The sequence below is a fragment of the Vigna umbellata genome, chromosome 4 (assembly GCF_029865625.1).
Source record: "Vigna umbellata cultivar VRB3 chromosome 4, Vumbellata_1.0, whole genome shotgun sequence".
Classification (NCBI taxonomy): domain Eukaryota; kingdom Viridiplantae; phylum Streptophyta; class Magnoliopsida; order Fabales; family Fabaceae; genus Vigna; species Vigna umbellata.
This window is the reverse complement of record NC_142168.1, coordinates 26,599,666-26,619,990: the sequence shown is the minus strand read 5'-3', so window position 1 is coordinate 26,619,990 and position 20,325 is coordinate 26,599,666. Positions and strand designations below refer to the sequence as shown.

The window sequence follows — 20,325 nt, the reverse complement described above, 5'->3', positions numbered from 1 at the left end:
TTGAAACTGAATTATGTACTAGTATTAGGTTAAAATTGAGAGATAGTACAAACATGTGATATTTTCACATCATCTAATGACTTCTCTTTTCTCACATTTCCCAAGCAATCTATAAGCATAACCGTTTCATGCACTAACGTGTCCCATATGTTCCCTTCAATCTCTGCCACCAACCCTTCTCCTTCTTCCTCCAACCCTTCACCATCCTTCTCTTTCTGCATGTCCTCTCCCTCAATCAACCCATCAATGTCCTCCAACACCTCACACTTCGCACGTGGGAACTCACCCACCCTCTTCCACACCCTCTCCACAACGCTCCCACTGTGCCAACAGCCGCCGACACCCTTCGAAAACCAAAGCCCATTCTTCCCTCTCTCTTGCAGAATCTCCTTCAGAACCTCGTCCACCAGATCGAACAGTAACTTCCGATTCCAATGGTGACCCAGTTGTTCTTTCGGGGAAAAGCTCAGATCTTTGTTGGTGGCGAGGTGTTCCAGGTGGAGGAAGATTGATGGGTCAAGTGAATGGGTTGGGGAGAACCAGTGGTGGTGTTGGTGGGACGTTAATGGTGGGTTTGTGGGGTTGTCCTCCACGTTTAGGGCAGTTGTACGGGCAAGGATTGCTGTGATGTAGTGAAGCTCTTGTGGGGTGTGAGGCTGCGGTGCTCCAATGGTGGCGGAGGCACTGTTATGTTTGTTCTGTGACGTTTCTCGGGTGGCGAGTGTGGTTGTTCCTTCTTGTTTGTACCTCTGGCGCGAACAACTAGATAACTGTGAGCTGCTTTTGGACTCTTGACTATCACACACCTGTGACTGTTTGGGACATAGATAGATTTTTAATGTTGTGGTGGTTTAAAAGAAAAATAAATTATTCACTGCATCTTTTTATTGGTTAATTTAAAAAAAAAACTATATTCTTCTTTAAAATTGTTTATAAAGGCAATAAAAAAGTTAATTTACAAGATGGAAGTTTCTTATAGTTATTTAGTTATTATAGACATGTCTTTACAAGAAGACTATAAATATGGTAAATAACTATTTAAAAAATTAAGCCGATAATTATTTTTTATTAGTTAAATTATAACATTCAGACTTACATTCAAGAAAATTATGTTTTTAATCATGGACAACTTTATATATATAATACTTTAAAGGGTAAGTTCAGTTAATTTTTCAAAATGCACTAAAAATAAATTTGAAAATAAAACTTTGATATGTTTTAAGAAAATGTTGAAAATAAATTTATCAAACAACTAGAAGTTTGATTTTACTTTTTGAATTTCTTTTCTCAAAATACTTAAACAAGTATATTTAAAACTTTAAAAGCAAATTCTATTGATAAAAATAGTATTTTTATGAGAAAAAGTTAAACATATGGAATCCCTTGTAGGGACTGGTAAAAAAGAAAGGACTTAAAAAGGAAAAAAGTAAAATAATTGAAATAGTTGAAAATTCAATAATGAGTTACCTGTTTTGGAGGAATTTTGGTTGCTGGAGGAGAAGGGTCAGTCTTGACAGGAAGAAGATTTGGTACAGTGTTGATGTTGTTGAGAAGATTACTTGACAATGGATGAATTTTCTTGCTTTTAGAAGTTTTGGTGTCACTGGCTCTAGTAGGCGATGTGGGACGAACGACGAACGATTCCTCTTGTTTGTTTCTGATTATGTCCGATGTCTGAGGAGGCCTTTTGAACCTTGAGTTGAACTTTTCATTGGTAGTCATTTTGCATTTTGGTTCAGATTTGCTATTCTGATGAAAATCTTGCTGCTCCGGCAAAGATAATGTTTGAGGCTTTGGTTTTGCTAAAACTCTTGAAAGCTGAGTGTTAACTGGAGGAGGAGGTGATGGTAGTTTTAGCATGTTTTGGTCTTTTGGGGTGAGTGGTGATGGTGTGGCTGTGGTGTTTTGTTTGTTCTTGTCAATGAATCTAAGCCTTGGGGAATAGGAAGATGTGTTTGAGTGTGGTTTCAGAGGACTACTTTCAGTTTCATTAATTGCTTTCAGTGGTGATGTTTTGGAAGATTTTTTGCTTTTGAGTTGGCCTACAATTTCCTCTCTTGTTTTGAGAGTGTTTGTGATGTCTTGGCCAACTTTTCTGCCCACACTATCCTTAACCTGTTTGACTATTTGCCTAGCATAGTGGCCTGGACTCCTGCCATTGTTCTCATCACACTTTTTTTTGGAAAACGAGAGCCTAGGGAGCTCCAAATCCTCACCAAGATTCATGTTTTCCTTGTTGATTTGGAGTGAGAATCTGTGGTGGTAATAATCAACATCTGATCTTCTTGCTAAGGAGATTCTTGGTGTCTCAGGCAAAGATCTCGTGGCTGCAATGTCACTGCTGTCTATGCTGTTTCTATGCTTCGTTAGGACATGTTGCTTGTGCCTGAGGTGGTGGTGCAGATGTGGCGCATTGCCGTGTGTGTTGGGAGCGGAAAGACACGAAGAAGAAGAAGAAGAAGAAGAGAAAGAGGGTGACTGTGTCCCTGGAAGAAGATCCAAACCCATTAACCTGGCCACCAAAGTTGGTGTCTTTGTCCCTGGTGAGCTGGTGATTTCTGCAGACAAGTCATTCAAATTTCCACCACCTGTTCTTCTGCCTCCACTTGTCTTAATTTGCATAATATTCTTCTGGGTTTTCAAAACAAGTGATCAAAATAATCACCATAGTGCTATGCCATCATTACTCACTTTACAAAATAAACAAACATAAACCCAACTAGGAGTGTGTGAAGCGAAACTCATAAAAAAACTCACAATCTGATAAACTTACAGGAATTTTAAAATCCTCTTCTTTTGAAGAGAGAGATGAAACAGGAGCATCACCATCCTCTGATTCCAAGCTGTTCCTAGGTGCTTCAGCACCTGAATTACACAAAACCCAGATGAGAATGAAAAAAAAGGTAGTCGGTGGTTTGAAACATGAGCAGTGAGTAGAATAATACCTTTGGAGACTGTGGCATGGTCTTGTAAAGTGCATGAGGGTGGTTTGAAAGAGGTTTGTTGTTGGGTTATGTTGGGAAAGTGAAAGGGATGGAAATCAAAGAACTGAAAAACAGCACACATGCAACCAGAAGGGGCTTGTGTTTCAGCATCACCTCCTCCTCCTCCTCCTCCAACTACTACACCTTTCTTTGATGATCTTCCAGCAAAATACCCTTCCTTGCCCATAATTGGTAAGCCTATGGCTTTGCTGAACTTTAGAAACAAGAAAGATGGTGTGGAAAAAGGGTTGTCACACAAGTGATGAAATCAGAATGAAAATGACACAATAAGCAGTGGCCTCAGAGAGAGAGAGAGATAGCAAAAACTTTGTGGGATCTGCAAGTGAAGAAGCGAGAAAAGCGGATCCTTGAAGCATAAAACGGTCACAGTGTAAGGAATTAAGTACACTGAGCCGAGAACACCATCTCCATAATAAATTATACCTTTTCAATTTCGGAACAAAATAAAATGTATTATTAAAATATGTACCTTCTTAATTGTTTGAATGATAAACATACTCAACATGACGTCACCCTTTTTTTTGAAAAAATCTATTTTAAAACTCCCTCGATCAACCAAAAGTTCTCTCTATATATACATATACACCATGTTTTTTTAAAAAATATTTGTCTCATTGAATGTTAGTTATGACTGTTCAATGAGAAATTCCACTTAACTTTTAGATAATTTCATTGTATCCCATTCATTTTCACTTTTATCTTTCACATCGGTCATCTTTTTTCTTTAAACCTTTTATCTTCATATTCTTTCTCATCTATGTTTCATTATAGTAGCAAATGATAATTTTCTATTATCATAAACATCTCTTCTTCCTCTTGTCTTTTAAAACATATAAGGGTGTACTTTTTTTTATCTTGCCAACTACTGCCTTCATAAAAGAAGAACCTTTTTATTGAAAATCATGGAACCGTGTTATAACTTACAAGAGGGTGTGCTTAGTTTACGTTTCAATTAACATTTTTTTAAAAAAAATGTTGTTTTTTGTGTGTTTTAAAAGGAAAGAGAAAATGGGAGTTTTTGTTTGTGTACCTTTTATCTTTACAGCACTCACTTCCAAGCTATTACGAAAACCAGACGAAGAGCAGAAGCAAGCCTGCTCTGTTATTGGGAAGTGTAATGGCTAAAGGAATTAAGAATGGAGAGAGATGAGACGAGGGTATGATATGACCACGCATATGATTCTCTTCTCTTTCTTTGTTAGTTACTGAACAGAACCACATACGTATCATCCTACGGTCGTGTTGCACAGAGAGGTACTGTACACTACACATGCCTACACCAGGTGCCTCCTTTCGCAACGTGATTCCCACAACTTTCTGATGTGATTTCAACTTTTTTCTCTAACTTTAATTGAAATTGGATCATGTCCTGTCATGTCTTCTAATAACATCGTATATATTCTTCTTGTAAACCATAGCATATAACTTTTTATTTAAATTACGCATACTAACATCTATATACTGTTTCTTATCACAGACACAACATAAAGCAGATGTTACTTTTATGCTTCAACACTTTTATTTTTATTTTACTTTTCTATTTTTTGATTCGTGGATTCTCTTCTCTTCTATTTGGTTCTTTCTATCATGTCATCTTTCATAGTTTTTGCTTTATTAATTTATCAAAAACTTCATGGTAGCTGATATATTTTGCCTAATTAATTTTTAGTTTTTGCTTACCTCTGTTAAATATATTTTGATTTGATTAGCATAAGCCTGTAAAAAATGTGTTATATATTGCATTGAGTAAATTTTAGTTTTTTATTTGAGTTTCAATATAAATAGTATGTATTTCCTTCAATTTGGGATGTCCTATTGTAATTTCTTTTATATAAGAACAAGAGGAAGTTTATATTTGTAATGTAGTATACAGAGGATAGAACAATAATTATATTTGTGAATGTTGTAAACTAGGGAGGATAGAATATTGAATATATTTACAAGATCGATGATAGGGTACACATTGAGATAATCACTTACAATATGGTAGAAAAATGACATTGTTTATATTGGTTATGTGAATTACATGCTAATTTGTAAGATTATAGTCGACTAGATAAAATTTTCTTAATCTTGGTCCGTAATCATATGTTTGGTCCACAATATATTGGGAGGAAGTTATAAATTCTTAAATTTTTGGAGTGATTTCTTAAAGAACTTATGATCTCTTTCTCTTCTTTCTCATCTTTTTCCTAATTGTTACATTAACGAGTTGTCCTATATTATTATTGTTTTTATGCTCATCTCTTCCTCTTACTCATTCTTCTTTTTCATTCTCTTTTTCTTATCTTCTTTTCTCACCTATTTCTTTTTAGTATATAAAAGAAAAAATTCATCAGACTTGGTGAAAAAATTGTTGCTTACTTTATTAATAAATTTTCCAACAAAAATATCTGTTAGCAGTAGAATCACAAATTATTGATCAAATTTATCAACATAATTGACTGTTAAATGTATTATCTTATAAAAATATTTGTGAGTATACCAATTTTAATTTATCGACACTTTTGTTATCGACAAAAATATTTGTTAATAATTTAAATTTTAAAATTTGTTGATAAGATTTTTTGGTAAATTTGGATTTATTGATAGTTTCTTTTAGTTAATAAAAAATTGTTTTGGTAAATATGAAAATTCTTGTAATGTTATTCTGTAATAAAAATGATAAATTTCTAGGTTAATTTATGTTTAATATTCTTTTTATCATATTTTTTTATTGAAATTATTTAACGTAGTCTTTATATTTTTTTCTTTTGTTTTAATATAACTTTTATTTTTGTTAAGAAGATCAATGTGATTGTTTCTGTTAAATTGTGCTAACATCATTTAGATGGTGACAATGAAATAATATAAATGACATGTAATATTCAAAGTGATCACTACTTGTCATATTAATTTAATAAAAGAGACTATATTTTTTTTAAGAGAAAACAGAGACTATATTAAAAAAAGTGAAGGGCAACATTAGTTAATTGTAACAAAAATTAGAAAAATATTATTAAACCTTTATTTTATTAGTCCATTATAACTCTTGTGTTTATTCTCCCATACTTCCCAACAATATAAAATCAAACGTGACAGTGGTATGTATGGGTTTAATTAGATTCCCTAAAAGCTTTTTAAATGTGTAGTTCTTGTTTTTTTTTTTTAAGTTATACCAATTATTCTTCTTTACAAGGCATAGTCAAAGTGTTTGTCTATAAAATCAAGCATATTACAAATGAAAGACAAATTAAACGTAAGTTGAAGCTTGTTCAGGTTTCGGGTCTAGACGACCACAAATACTTTGAATAATTTTAACGAAAAGTAAATTCGTTCAGTATACGTAAGTTTGAAAATATAAAAATTTTAAAGTTAAAAAATTTCCAATAAATCAAAATAGTTTATAATTTAGTATTTTTGTTTTTTGGTTTTGAAGAATTATTTTTATACTCCTCGAAAAATTACATAAAACTAGCTCCCACGCGTGACAGTATTGACTAGTTCAATTCCCTATCAATTATCAATCATAAATGTCCAAGACTTGCAAATAGGTCTCTGTTGACTTTTCTTGATAACCTTCGATTTGAAATCGACGAAGCTAATTTGAAAGAAACTAGAAAGACTGAAAGAGACTGGAAAGTGTAGCTACCGATATTAATTGTATTGAATTCATATGCATTCATTATTATTGTGGGAATAAGAAGAGTTCAGTCTTCAATAACAACAACATTCAAACTTACAAAAAAAAAATATACAGTAATCGTTAAAATAATCAAACACCCACGTTTGAAAAATGTTTGATTTTGAATAAAAGCTAAGTTCAATAATTTATCATAAATGTTTCATGTTACAAATATTTATTCAGTGTTGAGAAATTTAAATTCACGGTTGTCCATATGTTTTGTCTTTATTTAACACTTTAGAATTGATATATGAACTTATTTTGAAGTAAGATTAGAAATATGTGGTGGTAATTAATTTAGAGTGTTTAATGCAGTAATAGTTTTGAATCTTGTAGTAGATGTTAGAGTAGGGTTTCCTTTGTAAATGAAATAATAAAATGTATGTTTTGGTGCATGTGCAATGTCTTGTCTAGCTCATAAATACATGATTTTGTTGAGTTCATTGATGCAATTTAGAAAATATTGTTTTATCTAGCTTGCGTGGACTTAAATTATTTGTCAAATAAAGCATAAAATGGAGGAAATAAGAAATGAAGAAATAAAACGATGTTAAGAATGATGAAGGAGATGAATGGGTGGGAAAATATTTGGTGGAGAACAGTGTTGAAGATTTGACTTATTATTAATTTTGGGAGAGCAATGATGTCAGAAAATGACCACCTGATTCCCTTCTCCCCTCAGGTGATTTAACCCTTTCTCTATCATAGCCAAACACATCTCCAATCAATTTTTTTTTCGTACTGTCTTTCTAATAACTTTTCTTATTTAAAAAAATTATTATGTTAACCTACACTAATACCGACTATATATTTACTTCCACAACTAAATCCTTCTACCGTAAATATACAATGATATAATTGATAAGTTTACGCAACATTTATATTTTAAGTATATTAATGTTTTTGTTAGGTGTACAGAAGATAAGGTTTTATCAGTTATATTGAACATGAGTGTATCTGATACGATGTTAGAACTACATTTTAAATCTAACTCAACCTTATAAAATCAGCTTGTAATGTGATCATTTATAAATTATGAATTGACTAACACTAAGCATTCATAAGTCAAATAAAGACGATATAATAAATTTAAAAATAAATAAATTTCTTTAAAATAAATTTTAAATAATTTTAGTTTTATATTAAGACTTTAAAGTAATTTATCTTATTTCAAATCGACTTAAGATTTTAAATATTTTTTTATTTTTTACATTTATGATAGTTTGTCAAACAATAAGAAAAAACATATCATTTTGATAAAAAAAGGTAAAAAAAAATGTAATTTGAGGAAATTTCAAGCATAATTTACTAGAAAAAGTATTAAGTGCAAACTTTGTATAAATACTAAAATTTTACGTCAAAAAGATGCATATTATTTATCAATATGGAAAAGTTTAATATTTATCTTTTTTTTAAACATGTGATAATGACAAATTTCAAATAATATTAATATTGAAAAGAAAATACATAAAAATAGCTGTTAATTAGTTATATGATGTGTACGTCAAGAATTGTAAAGGGATCTGAGTGGAACACGCATTGAACATGAGTTGGTAGTTGCATTCAAATGAATCTAAATCCAATGTAGAGACAAATATAATTGATTGATGTTGTAAGAAGCTTTACGTTTGAATTAAGAGCAGTAGGAACAAAAAATGAAGATGATGAAGTTGTGAAGCGTGTGGCAGCATAATTATCACAAAGTGTGTGCATTTTCTCCGACAGGTGAAAGTAATATAAGAAAATTACCCAATGTTGTTGTATGTCAGGGTAAGTAAAATTATTACATAATTTATGTGTTGGCATTGTGGTAATTAATGATGTTATTAAAGGGACCACAAGGGCTTGATTTCAAATGTTTCTATTCTCAATCTTTGATATGACTATAGTTTCCCACACATCTCACATGGCTGGGTAATTAAATGTGCTGTCGTTTTCGAAAGTGAAGTCTTGTGTAAAAGTGGTCCCAATAATACATCTTCTATATATCTCCCTGCATAATCATGGACCTTCAAATTAACAAACTAATTATTCAAATTCTCTCTTCTCTACCTTCCAAATCTTACCAACAATTTCAATGCACAACACTCAAATCAATGCATATGCTCTCTTTTCAACATTTTTTCATTTTCTGGAAACAACATACTCAATCTCATTGGAGGACAACTGCTCACATATACAAGATATGGTAAAAACATTTGAGTAGTGAATCCAAGTTTTAAAATGATAACTGAGTTAACTAACTTGTAAAAATTTCAAACCATTGGAGAAGGCACGTGAGAGAGAACATGATAATAATGCACTGATCTCTCAACTCAAAACGATGTTCTTTGCATTTTCAAAGCAACATCTTATCCGTTACACTCCTTTCCTTTTTAGATTTTAAACTATTATTAATAAATCTGAACATTAAATAAATAATATCCTATATTATTTCATTTTTTCTTTATTATTTTTGAATCACCGCATGAGGTCATCTTTAGAACAAGATTCAGTTTTTGCGCAAAACTTGGCAGATTCCCCCTTACATTATTCCTGACCCTCTTACACACTGCTCCATAATCTATGTTATATCTATCTTCATGGGTTATATATACATATATATAATATAATATAAATAGAGAGAGGGGAGAGAGCTTCAAATTTTGAAGTGGCCGTACTTAATTGGGGATAGAAAAATGTAAAAGAAAAATACTAAATATATTTGGCTACCATATGATTTCAGATCAGGTAGCATATGTACATATTGTTTGTAGTTTTCTTGCTCTATTATAACTTCAATTTTTTACTAATATGATTGGTGTAAATTAAATTGTTTTTATGAAATTAATTTGGGTAAAAAGTGATTCTAAAGTGATGTACTTTATGGTCGAATGTTTGTGTTATAAAAGTAAGTTAGCAGTAAAACCTACAATGAAATTCTTTATAATACAAAATGATCAATTTTTAAACCTACCATAATTTTTTTCTTTCTGTTTTTTTTTTAAATATATGATTTTTGTTTGTATATAGATGTTGAAACGGTATATAGGTAATAGGTGATGAGGTGGAGGAGAAAAAAGGGTGGAAGAAAAGGAAGAGAGGAGCGTAATGAAAGGGTTTAAAAGAGAGATGGGTAGGGTCCTAATGGGGTAAGCCATGGGAAGCAAGAGAGGACACATTACATATATAAGGCAGTAAGATTTTGATAGAGCATGTATGTGTCTGATGGTATTGTCTGGGTATGTATAAAAGGCCATGCTTTGAATTTTACACCCTTAAAAGCATCCATTATTGAGTATGGGAAAGAAAATGAAACCCTTGCCAGAGGCTCCCATTCCCTATTCATGCAACTTACCTAAAACAATCATCCTTGCAACACACATCCAGAGGTGGACCCTTCTACCATAAACAGATCCAAACCCCTTTTCACTGCATCTCAACTTTCTTCGTATCAACTTAAATATAAATCAACTTAATTATACCTTCTTTATCATGCTATTCTCAAGAGATTTATAGACAAGATGAGTACATCAAGAGAGTAATAAATAATGTAAACTTTTGCAAAGTACAGAAGGTTTTGCATTATTAATCAGTCAGATATCATAATAACTTAGTATAAAGATAACAATGTATATGGTCATTTTAAAATATCTGCACATCAAAAAGATTTTAAGTTTCAGTCTGAAATGTTTACAAAAACATTATTTTTTATTAATAAAAAACATACTTTAGATTTTGGTTCCGGTAAAAATCGAGGTGAAAGAGAATATATTATCTTGGTTCTGGATCAAATTGAAGTCATAGACTTTTAATTAATTAATTTTAAGAGTCTTCGTTGTTTCGGATTTTTTGAACCTAGATAAAATCGTAATTTTTTTATCTTGATTCTTAAACCGAGACAAAAATATGTTATTTTTTATCTTGTGTCATATATTCAAAATAACCACTATCGTATTTTTTCGTTACACTTGTGAAGTGATAAAAATATTATTATTATATCAGTGAGAAATATTTTTCGGTAAAAGATAAGATAAAAAAGTGATGACAATGTAACATTTTTTTTACCATCATTTAATTTATTTACTTTTATAATAATTAGTTTAAATATTATATGAATCGATTAATTGATAGTTGGTAAAAGCTGCAGGGAGAACGATAGGGAAAGTTTTGAATTTTTGTTGTATATTGGGGAGGCAAATGTTGCAAATTAGTTGTAAAATTCTACCTAAAAATTGGTAGAAGACAAGTGTCAACAGGTTGATGATTTGTTCTGTGGGATGGTCCAATTGGGTCACTATCCATTAACTTTTCCCAGTTACCTTCTTAATTCACCCCTTCTACCCAATAATACAAGACTTTGCATAATTTTTTGAATAAAAAGACAAATAAATTAGCCAGTTTTGAAGGAATGGGTTTGCCTACACCAATTTGGTTAGTGATGATTATGGGGAAGATATGGTGTGTAGTTGGTTAATAGAGAGGCACGGAGACACTGCCCTAGCAATGAAACTTACCATTTCGTACCCATCGAATGATGTTTTGTTTGTCCTCATGGTAAAAGGTTGCAGAAGAAAAAGAGAGTGAAGAATGAAGCTTCTTGAGAAATAATGTCTTGAATTCAGAAATGGGTGTTATGTATCTGAGTGAAATACCTTACCATATCAATGTGGAAACAAAGGGTTTGTGTCCCACCTGCTGTAATTTCCACTATCAATGTTAGGCCAACAATTATTCTCTTCTTCAACCTCACCAAAATTGTTATCATTTTCAAGGGCCACCTGATGAATGCCACAAAAATCTCAATGCCAATACATACAAATGTAAACCAATAATTTTATTTAGCTTCAAATTTTGAAATGAATGAGAGAAAGTGAGAGAGAAAATTTATAAAGGAATTAAGAAAAAGAAAATAAACTTTGATGAGGAATTAAATATGAAGTTGGGTTCTTGAAATCTTAAAAGCCCGAAATAGTGAATGAGATTAACCTTCCATTGTTGTTGTTGCAAAACCTATTTCCAATGTGCTTATGATTTTAAATCCCGACTCTTTAAAACTTTAGTGCTGTAGTATGATATAGCTCAATTGATTACTCAGATATTAAATATAAATTGTTGTATTTATAAAACTCTATGGCGTTCCAAAGAAAATGAGAATATGATGGCAAACGTCACACCAAAACTTGTACACAATTACTTTGATAATAATTTGAAAATGGACCACATTTTATGATATGAGTTAATTTCTATAAAATAGGACTTACTAAGGTGAGTAACTGCTAACATTCACCCACTTAGTGTATTAATTCTATTATCAATCAAAATAAGACACTAAATATATGAATTATGATTATAGGTTATTTAACAGTGAGTATTATTTATCATGTATTGTTGTACACTAAATTTCTTATCAAATACTCTTAACTATAATACTATAATAAATAAATTATATATTTATTTTGAACAAATTAAATGAGTTCTTAATTAAAATAAGTAAATATGTGCATAACAAATGTGAAAAATACTAAACTGAACAAGAGTTTTGTCAAATATATAGAACTAAGTTTCATTTGTGTTAAAATTGTTTGGTGGCATGTCTTTAACAAAATGATTAACCATCGTCCAGATGCTAATATGTTTAATAATAATTTTTTTTCCTTAACACGTTCTCTTAGGGTTAGATAGTAAACGTCAATGGATAGTCTCACTTTAGAGTATAGCTTCTTTAGGGAATTATAGCCTATACTAGGATAGGCTATGATTTTATTTCAATCGTAGCGTATTTTATGACAATATTTTAAAAAATGTCACTTGCACCATCATAAGTTATGTATAGTATTTTATCTGTGTAGTTAATTCCACATATTTACACCAATACCATAAATACTATGACATAATTATCATAATATAATGTTTTAATGGTATGACAATTAAGTCTACAACACTTTTCAACCCTACATCATGAGGTAGTCATAAAATAAGAAACAAACACCTTCCATAATGAAATTAATTAGCCGTCAAACTCTACTTTTTGTTCCTTAAAGATACAACTCCACAAACTAACACAAAAGTATAATCAGATGCAAATTTTCTAATATCGATGCAACCAACAAAGTTTGAAATAGAGTAACCAGTAACCTCCAAATTATTAGTTTGTATGTATATGAGCATGAAATACTTTGTTTCTTAATATGTTTAATTACCTTCTTTGTAGTTTTGCAATATTCAATGCCTATATTATGATATATTTTCAAAACTCTAACTACTAAAGCATATATTTTTCAACTATCTTGTTCAAGATTTTTTTTGGACAATCTCAATTAAAGTTTATTCACAATAGGAATTACACTTTATAAACAATTTTTCATATTAAACCTCTTCAAAACCTTCTTGATTTAGGTATCTTGAGACAAATTTAAAATACCTTAAGATTTTTCTGTATGAATCTTAATATGTATGATATAAGATGTCTCACATATATTTTTCATATTAATTTTTTTTCAGAGAAAATATTTCAGCTCATAATATTTCATCGTCGTTAGTTGCGAGCAAAAAATTAGCCATGTATAAAATAAGAAAGAAAATCTCACTAATCTTGTGGTATACATTGATCCATGACGTTTTCTTCAAAACCAAATGAAAAAATAACTTCATGAAATTTTAAATATCATGTAAAACTTGTTTTAATGAATGGTCATGTTCCATTATAATAAATGACAAAGATGATTCAGAATTCAAGTATATATCTAACTCTTACATTGAGTAAATATATAAAAGTTGAATACCATACGTAAATAAAAAATTCATAAATTTATTATATTAAGAATTTAGTTTGAAAATATTGGCCAATTCGTAATATATTACAATTAAGGTTTAATCATTCTCAAAGTCTCTATTTTCGGTGACTTTTCTAAAATAGGTCTCTTACTTTTTTTTGGTTTCAATTGGATTCTTATTTTTGAAAAATTGAAGTAATTAGGTCATTGTCATTAGTTCCATACTAACACCGTTAAAGACGTGTCACGTGTCAACTTGTGATTTTTTTGAATTTTTTAAATATTTTTTAAAATATTTTTTTTAAATAAAAAACTTTGCCACGTGTTAAGCTGCCATTATGCCACATGACAATGACAGTGTGATGTGGCACAACGTGTCATTGTATTTGTCTTAATTTGGTTTCTATATTTTTATTTTGTCTCAATTTGCTCCCTGTATTTTTATTTTGTTTCAATTTGGTCCCTATATTAAATGATTAAACGATTAAATTAAATATAATTTTTTGCTCGAAAGGATTTCATTCGAGAAAGTTGTCGCACAAATAATTTTAGAAGATTTAACTAAATATGAAATAACAGTATATAACTTTCCAAATTCTTGTCTTTAAATTTGTTTGAATTTTGAGTGATGATGTATTCAAAGTATTAATGTTTAACTCCAAACACTTTTTATGAATTGTTGAGGAACTACTGAGACTATTTTTGTGTAGATCACCTTCACAAAAATATTTATTATTGAAATGTTAATTTTTATTGTTTGCTCATTCATATTATTTATGTTAAAATGTTTTATTTGTTGTTTAATTTTGTAGAAAAAAATGATTTTCTTTATTTTTATTTGTCTCATTTTAGTTTTTGTTTTGAAAACTTTAATGCATTGAAGTTATTTTCGTTAGTACTGTATAAATAAAAATGTGTCATATGTTAGTTTGTAATTTTTTTATTTTTCTAATAAAAAATATCAATTTGTATAAAAATTTTTGTAAAGATTTATATACAAATTAAATTTTGTTCGAATTTGGAAAGAGACACAAAATTGTTTACTTTTTTTAAAAAACTAGGACTAAATTGAGACAAAATAAAAATGTAGGGACCAAATTAAGACAAAATAAAAATATAAGGACCAAAGTGAGACAAATACATTATATGTGGCCTAATAGTGACACGTGGCGTTGTTAGTGTCACGTCATACTGTCATTGACATGTGACACAATATCAGCTTGATACGTGGCAAATTTTTTTATTTAAAAAAAATAAAAAAATTTAAAAATTAAAAATTAAAAAAAATTCAAAAAATATTTCAAATGTTCAAAAAAGTCATGAGCTAACACGTCATGACACCTCTTTGACGGTGTTAGCGACAATGACCTAATTGCTTTAATTTTTCAAATATAAAAATTCAATTTAGACAAAAAAAATTAGAGACCTATTTGAAAAAAAGACAAAAATTAAACCTACAATTAATTTATAATGATATTTATATTTTATTATTCTCGGTTCTTCGTGAAGTTAAGTTAAATCCTTCCTATATAGTCCATCAATATTGAATAATAAATAAAACTTGCTCAAGATAAATTGAAATTTTATTTATTACTACTTAACTTAGTCGAAAACGATAATACTTAGTAGAAACCTTACCTAATTCCTAAAATAACGCAGAAAAAGATAACTAGAACCAACCTTTTTTTATTATTAGTAGAGGTATCAATTTGACCCATGACCCCAGGGCTAGCCCTAACCCACACTTAAAAAAACCTCCTCTTAAGAAGCCCCTCAAATGGGGGCCAAAAAAAAGCCCCAAGCCCCAAAGCCCCTCTCAAGGGGGTTAGGGTCAGGGTTAAGGTGGGTTTAGCCCACTAAAATTTTTTTGGAAACTAAACTTCAACATTCTTAATAGTAACTATTAAAAGTACTAAATTTTATATTCATGTAATTGATTTCTTATTTCAAATTATTAAATAAAACTAACTAATTATAGTATAATAGAATATTTAATATTCAAAATAATCACTTTTTTAAATAATTAAAAACAATTGCAAACCACACACTTAATTTTATACAACTAAATAGTATTGCAAATTTATTTTACTGAAATATTATAAAAATGCTTTATTTTGTTGTTAATTTTAATTAAATTATGTCTTATGTTGCAAACACCAATTATTAGAAAATTATATATAATTAGTAATATCAAAATAACCCCAAAGAAAGATAATAACATATTAATTTGATTTAATATTTGCACTGTTTTTATAGTTCTTAAAAGGAATCACTGTTTTGTTTCCTCGACTTCTAAAATATCACTCAATCTGCTTTTAATTATTTAAAATTAAAAATAATTCAAAAATTTATTATCTAAATTTTTTTGATCAAAAATAGTATTAATATTTTATGTGTAAATTAAACTTATGTTTTATTTTGTTTTTTTCTCTTTGATAATCTTTTCTCAAAATCACCATAAGATATATTATAAAAAGAAAGTTAATTTCTTAAATATAAAAAATGAAATTTTAAATAGAACTAAAGTACTAAAGAATGACAAATGTTATAGTGTTTCAATTCTTTAACTAACACATTAAATAATTTACTTTTAACTTTCAATTAGAACACATAACATAAATGTATGTTTATGTTTATATTTATGTTTATGACATTTAAAATGTAAACATTTTGAGTGAGTAGTACGACGAGATTGAATTCTATGGGCGAATACAACTTCAGTCTGCACAAGGTTTATGAGTTTTTTCTTTTTATTTATTATTTTTGTTATGAACATGATTTGTTGAGTATAAAATGAAAAAGAAAATCATTTATATTTAATTTCTTTTTCAATAACTTTCTAAGAAAATAAAGAAGCCTATTTTTTTTAAATTAAGAGCTTTAATTAGAGAAAATCTTCTCTTAAATTTCAATTAGGATAATTTTAGATAAAAATTTAATTTCTTACTTATAACTTAAAAAAAAGTGAAATTAAATATTTAAATTTCAAATTTATAAAATGATCTTTTAATTATATACTTAGATAATATAACTCAATAAATATTGTCATTTTGCTTTTGTTTTTTGATTTTAGAACTCTCCTCTTATAAAAATTTCAATTTATTTTCTATAGTAACTATTTTTATAACAAATTAGGAGTTAATTATATTTTTTCTTGTATTCAAAATGAACATTTTTTCTAAAAGAAAGGTCCATAGGTTGGCCCTGACCCACAGGGTTTTTGAAGATATTTTGGCCCCGTGAGCTTTTTCTATGAAGGGTTTTTTGGCTCTGTGGATTTTGGGTGTTGCTCGCTCCACCACCACACCTTTCTCCCTCCACCTCCCCAATTTTTTTTAATTCCAATTATATCCTCAAATTAAAATTTTTTATTTTTATTATTTTAATTTATTCCAAACCTAGTTCTCCTACTTTACTCCCTGCACTCAATCTTTCCATCTCTCAATTTCGTTTAACAATTTGTCTTCTGTTTTACTTTACAACTCCATTTGTCTTCTCCGTTTCACTTCTCCTCATACGATTCTTTCTTCTTCATTTTCCTTACATTATTAAAATACATTAAAAATATATTAAAAAATAATAAATCAAAACATTTAAATTAAATTATTAAAATATTTCCAAAATAAAGAATAAACTAATAAAATAAATCCTAAAATTAAAAACGTAACTCGGAGTCCGTTTAAGGAAAGAACTGATGTCAACATCCGTTTATGGAAAGAACGGATGTCAACATCCGTTTAAGGAAAGAACGGATGTCAACATCCGTTTAAGGAAAAAAACGGATGTCAACATCCGTTTAAGGAAAAAACGGATGTCGACATCCGTTTTTTCCTTAAACGGATGTTGACATTCGTTTTTTTCCTTAAACGGATGTTGACATCCGTTCTTTCCTTAAACGGATGTTGACATCCGTTGAAGGATGTCACCGTTTAAAAGTTACGTTTTTTATTTTAGGGTTTTATTTGAAGGTTTATTCGAAAACACACCTTAAGGAAACAACACACACTGCACCACTCCACACACTGCACCACGAGAGCGACACTGCATCACGAAAGCGACACTCCACCACGAGAGGGAGACTACTTGATAATTCTTTCCACTACCACCAACCTTTACAACTTGTAGTATCTCACCGCCACAAAAGAAAGAGATGAAGAAAAATAATGTTAAAATAAAAGAAAAATATTTTACTCATGTAGGAGGAACTAAAATAAGTTATTAGTGGAATAAGTTGTGAATGGGTAAAATTAAAAAAATTAACCCTAAAAATAAAATTTTATTTAAGGGCAAAATAGTAAAGGGGAGGTGGAGGAAGAAAGGTGTAGTGGTGGAGGGAGCAACACCCGTGGATTTTTTTGACCCCAACCCACGTGGGTTAGGACCAAACCATGTAAGAAGAGCCAAATTGACATGTCTAATTATTAGTGCGACATCTTTAACCCATACCCTCCATTATGGATCGAGAGTGTATGTTATGTTTTTAATCCATGAGTTGCAGTAATTTCTAACAACTTTTTTGCCTGATGCAGTACAGAAAGTGTAAAGTGTGCAAGCAAGTAGTCTTCAACATTCTTAAGCAGTTATTGGTTGTTCCATAAAGTTTTTGATGCAATATTACTTTTATGGTGAATATTAGTTTGGTGCAGACAATAACTTGATGGTGCATTCATGTCGGAGAAGACATTACGCGACTTGTTTGATTGAGACTAGAAAAGAAAGTGACTTAACTTCATCTACTCCAACTGCCATAGTATCATGACTTGATATCTTCCAGTTTCAACAGTGCTCTCAAAAGGACAGTAGATCAGAGTCCAGCTTGCAGGCACCCTCAGATGACTCCTGTTCAGTTACTGAAATGATCTAACAAAGAAAAAAACTGAAACAATTTTCAAATTCAAGAAACATCGAGATTCCAAGAAAATCAAGAAAAATAATTTGAAGAACAAGTTCAAGGATACCATAAGAATTTATTTTCTCAACATTCTTGGTGTCATGTGTTAGGTATACGCAAAATTTATCTTAAACTTGAAAATAGTTGTAAGTAATGAAAGTTTTAATATGGGCAATAAGCTCATATTAATGCATATCTTCGCTTTGTCTTTGCCTTCGTTCTAATTGTCTGCAAGAATACTTGTCAAAGGTTTTTGATGTTTAAGTCAGTAAATAGTTCGTACAAAATCAGAGCAATAGTTTTAAATGTACAGTAAATACTATCATTTACCTCTACTTTTGGTCTTTATTTATAGTTTTTGAGATGGACTTGAGATTAGTGAAACCTTAATCTCGGTCCAATCTCAATCCAATCTCAATCCATTACTCTTAATCAGTACTTACCTTTATCTCTGCTAAGAATGCCAATTTTCGGATAAGGCTGTCCAACATTGATGATATCCGTCTGGTCCCAACTGTCGAACTCCTGACATCTTGTCCTTACGTCATCCCATAGTTCCCTATCCTTCAGGACCGTTCGGCACATACGGTACACATACCATTGTTAAGGATTTTTTTCCCTATCCTTCAGGACTGTCCGACCCATACGATACACATACCATTGTTAAGGACTTTATTTCTTGGTTTAATGTTTCGGTAGGTCCCTATTTTCGTTCAGAATCTCAAATAGGCCCTCTACTTGTTCGATGTCTCAATTGAGTCCTTATTTTGTGAAAATTGTAATAATTAGATCCTTACCGTTAAATTGGACCTAACGGCGTTAATGGAAGGTTGATGTGGCATGGTTAGAGCTGTCAAAATGGGTCACAATCCGCGGGTCAACTTGGCCCACCACGGGTTCGAGCCAGGTTGGATTTGAAAAAATTGTATTTTTTTTATGCAAGTCAGATTCCAACCCGACTCATTTAAACTCAGCTCATGCGGGTTGAACCCGTGGTGGGCCGGGTTGACCCACCAATCCACCTACCTAATTTTATTTTATTAAAATTTAATTTTAATTCTATAAAAAAATATTTATTATTTTTTTTTGCTTGAAAAAATTATTTGAATTCCTTATTTTTAAAATTAATTAAACACCCATGTTGGGAGTAAATTTTGGGAGTGAAATTTGTTTAGATTTGAATTATAGAAATTTTGTAAATTTTTTTTAAAAAAAATTGTAATTAAGTGAGCGAGTGAGCCAACACGTTTACCCACCAACCCGTGGTGGGTCGAGTCGGATTCAAATTTTTCTGGCTCGCTAATAAATGAGCCGAGTTGGGTTGGCTCACTAAATGACCAACCCGTGGTGGGTCGAGCCGGGTCGGGCCGGGTGGCTCGTTTTGACAGCTCTAGGCATGATGATGTATGTTTTTAATTGACGTAGCATGATTGATGTGACATAGTGATGTATATTTTTAATCACTTTCACAATACCCTATTTAGATAATTTATTATTTCCTTCTTTGAGTTTCTTTTTTGTAAATGGACCCAGCTCTGAGGGGCTATTTCTCTTTTAGTTGGTCTACTACAAGTTTCTCACTTAGGGAAGCACTTTCTTCTTCCTATTTCTTCTGGTTTAGCTCGCGACACAGGGAGAAATTTCTCCTTTCTTCTTCTTTGGGGTTGGCTATTTGGGTTTTTATTCGCATTTTGGGTTATGTTTATTGCGATTCTGGGTTCTTAGTGGTGGTTGATGATGGTGGCATCAATGGAGACGGTGGTGTGTGTGGCCATGGGTCACGGTGACTGGGGATGTCAGCGACACCTCTGAAGAAGAAAAGAAAAAAAATGATCTTGTCTGAACCAACATCATAAGAAGCCGAGCGAAAGGTAGAAGCACCATTGAGAACAATCTCCAAGTCACCAGAAACATCTTTTTAACCAGCAAGGATGTCAACTTAGCCTGCAGAAATCATGATGAATACTTCGCAATTGTATCAATGTTAGTTGTGAATGAACCCTAATTTTT

General features: G+C 30.6%; 1 protein-coding gene across 2 annotated transcripts; it reads right to left on the bottom strand.

Annotated features, from left to right (window-relative positions):
* LOC124840465 (uncharacterized) lies at positions 1–3,509 on the bottom strand. Of its 2 annotated transcripts, none has more exons than XM_088111375.1 (4): positions 2,946–3,509; positions 2,774–2,865; positions 1,468–2,628; positions 1–812 (listed from the first exon to the last, which is right to left on the bottom strand). In XM_088111375.1, the coding sequence occupies exons 1-4, from the start codon at positions 3,169–3,171 to the stop codon at positions 30–32; spliced, it is 2,262 nt and encodes a 753-aa protein (XP_087967501.1). In that variant the 5' UTR covers positions 3,172–3,509; the 3' UTR covers positions 1–29. The 2 variants fall into 2 exon arrangements, with proteins under 2 accessions (XP_087967501.1, XP_087967500.1); XM_088111374.1 differs by having other exon boundaries at positions 1,468–2,631; positions 2,946–3,508.
* Positions 3,510–20,325: the final 16,816 nt, after the last annotated feature.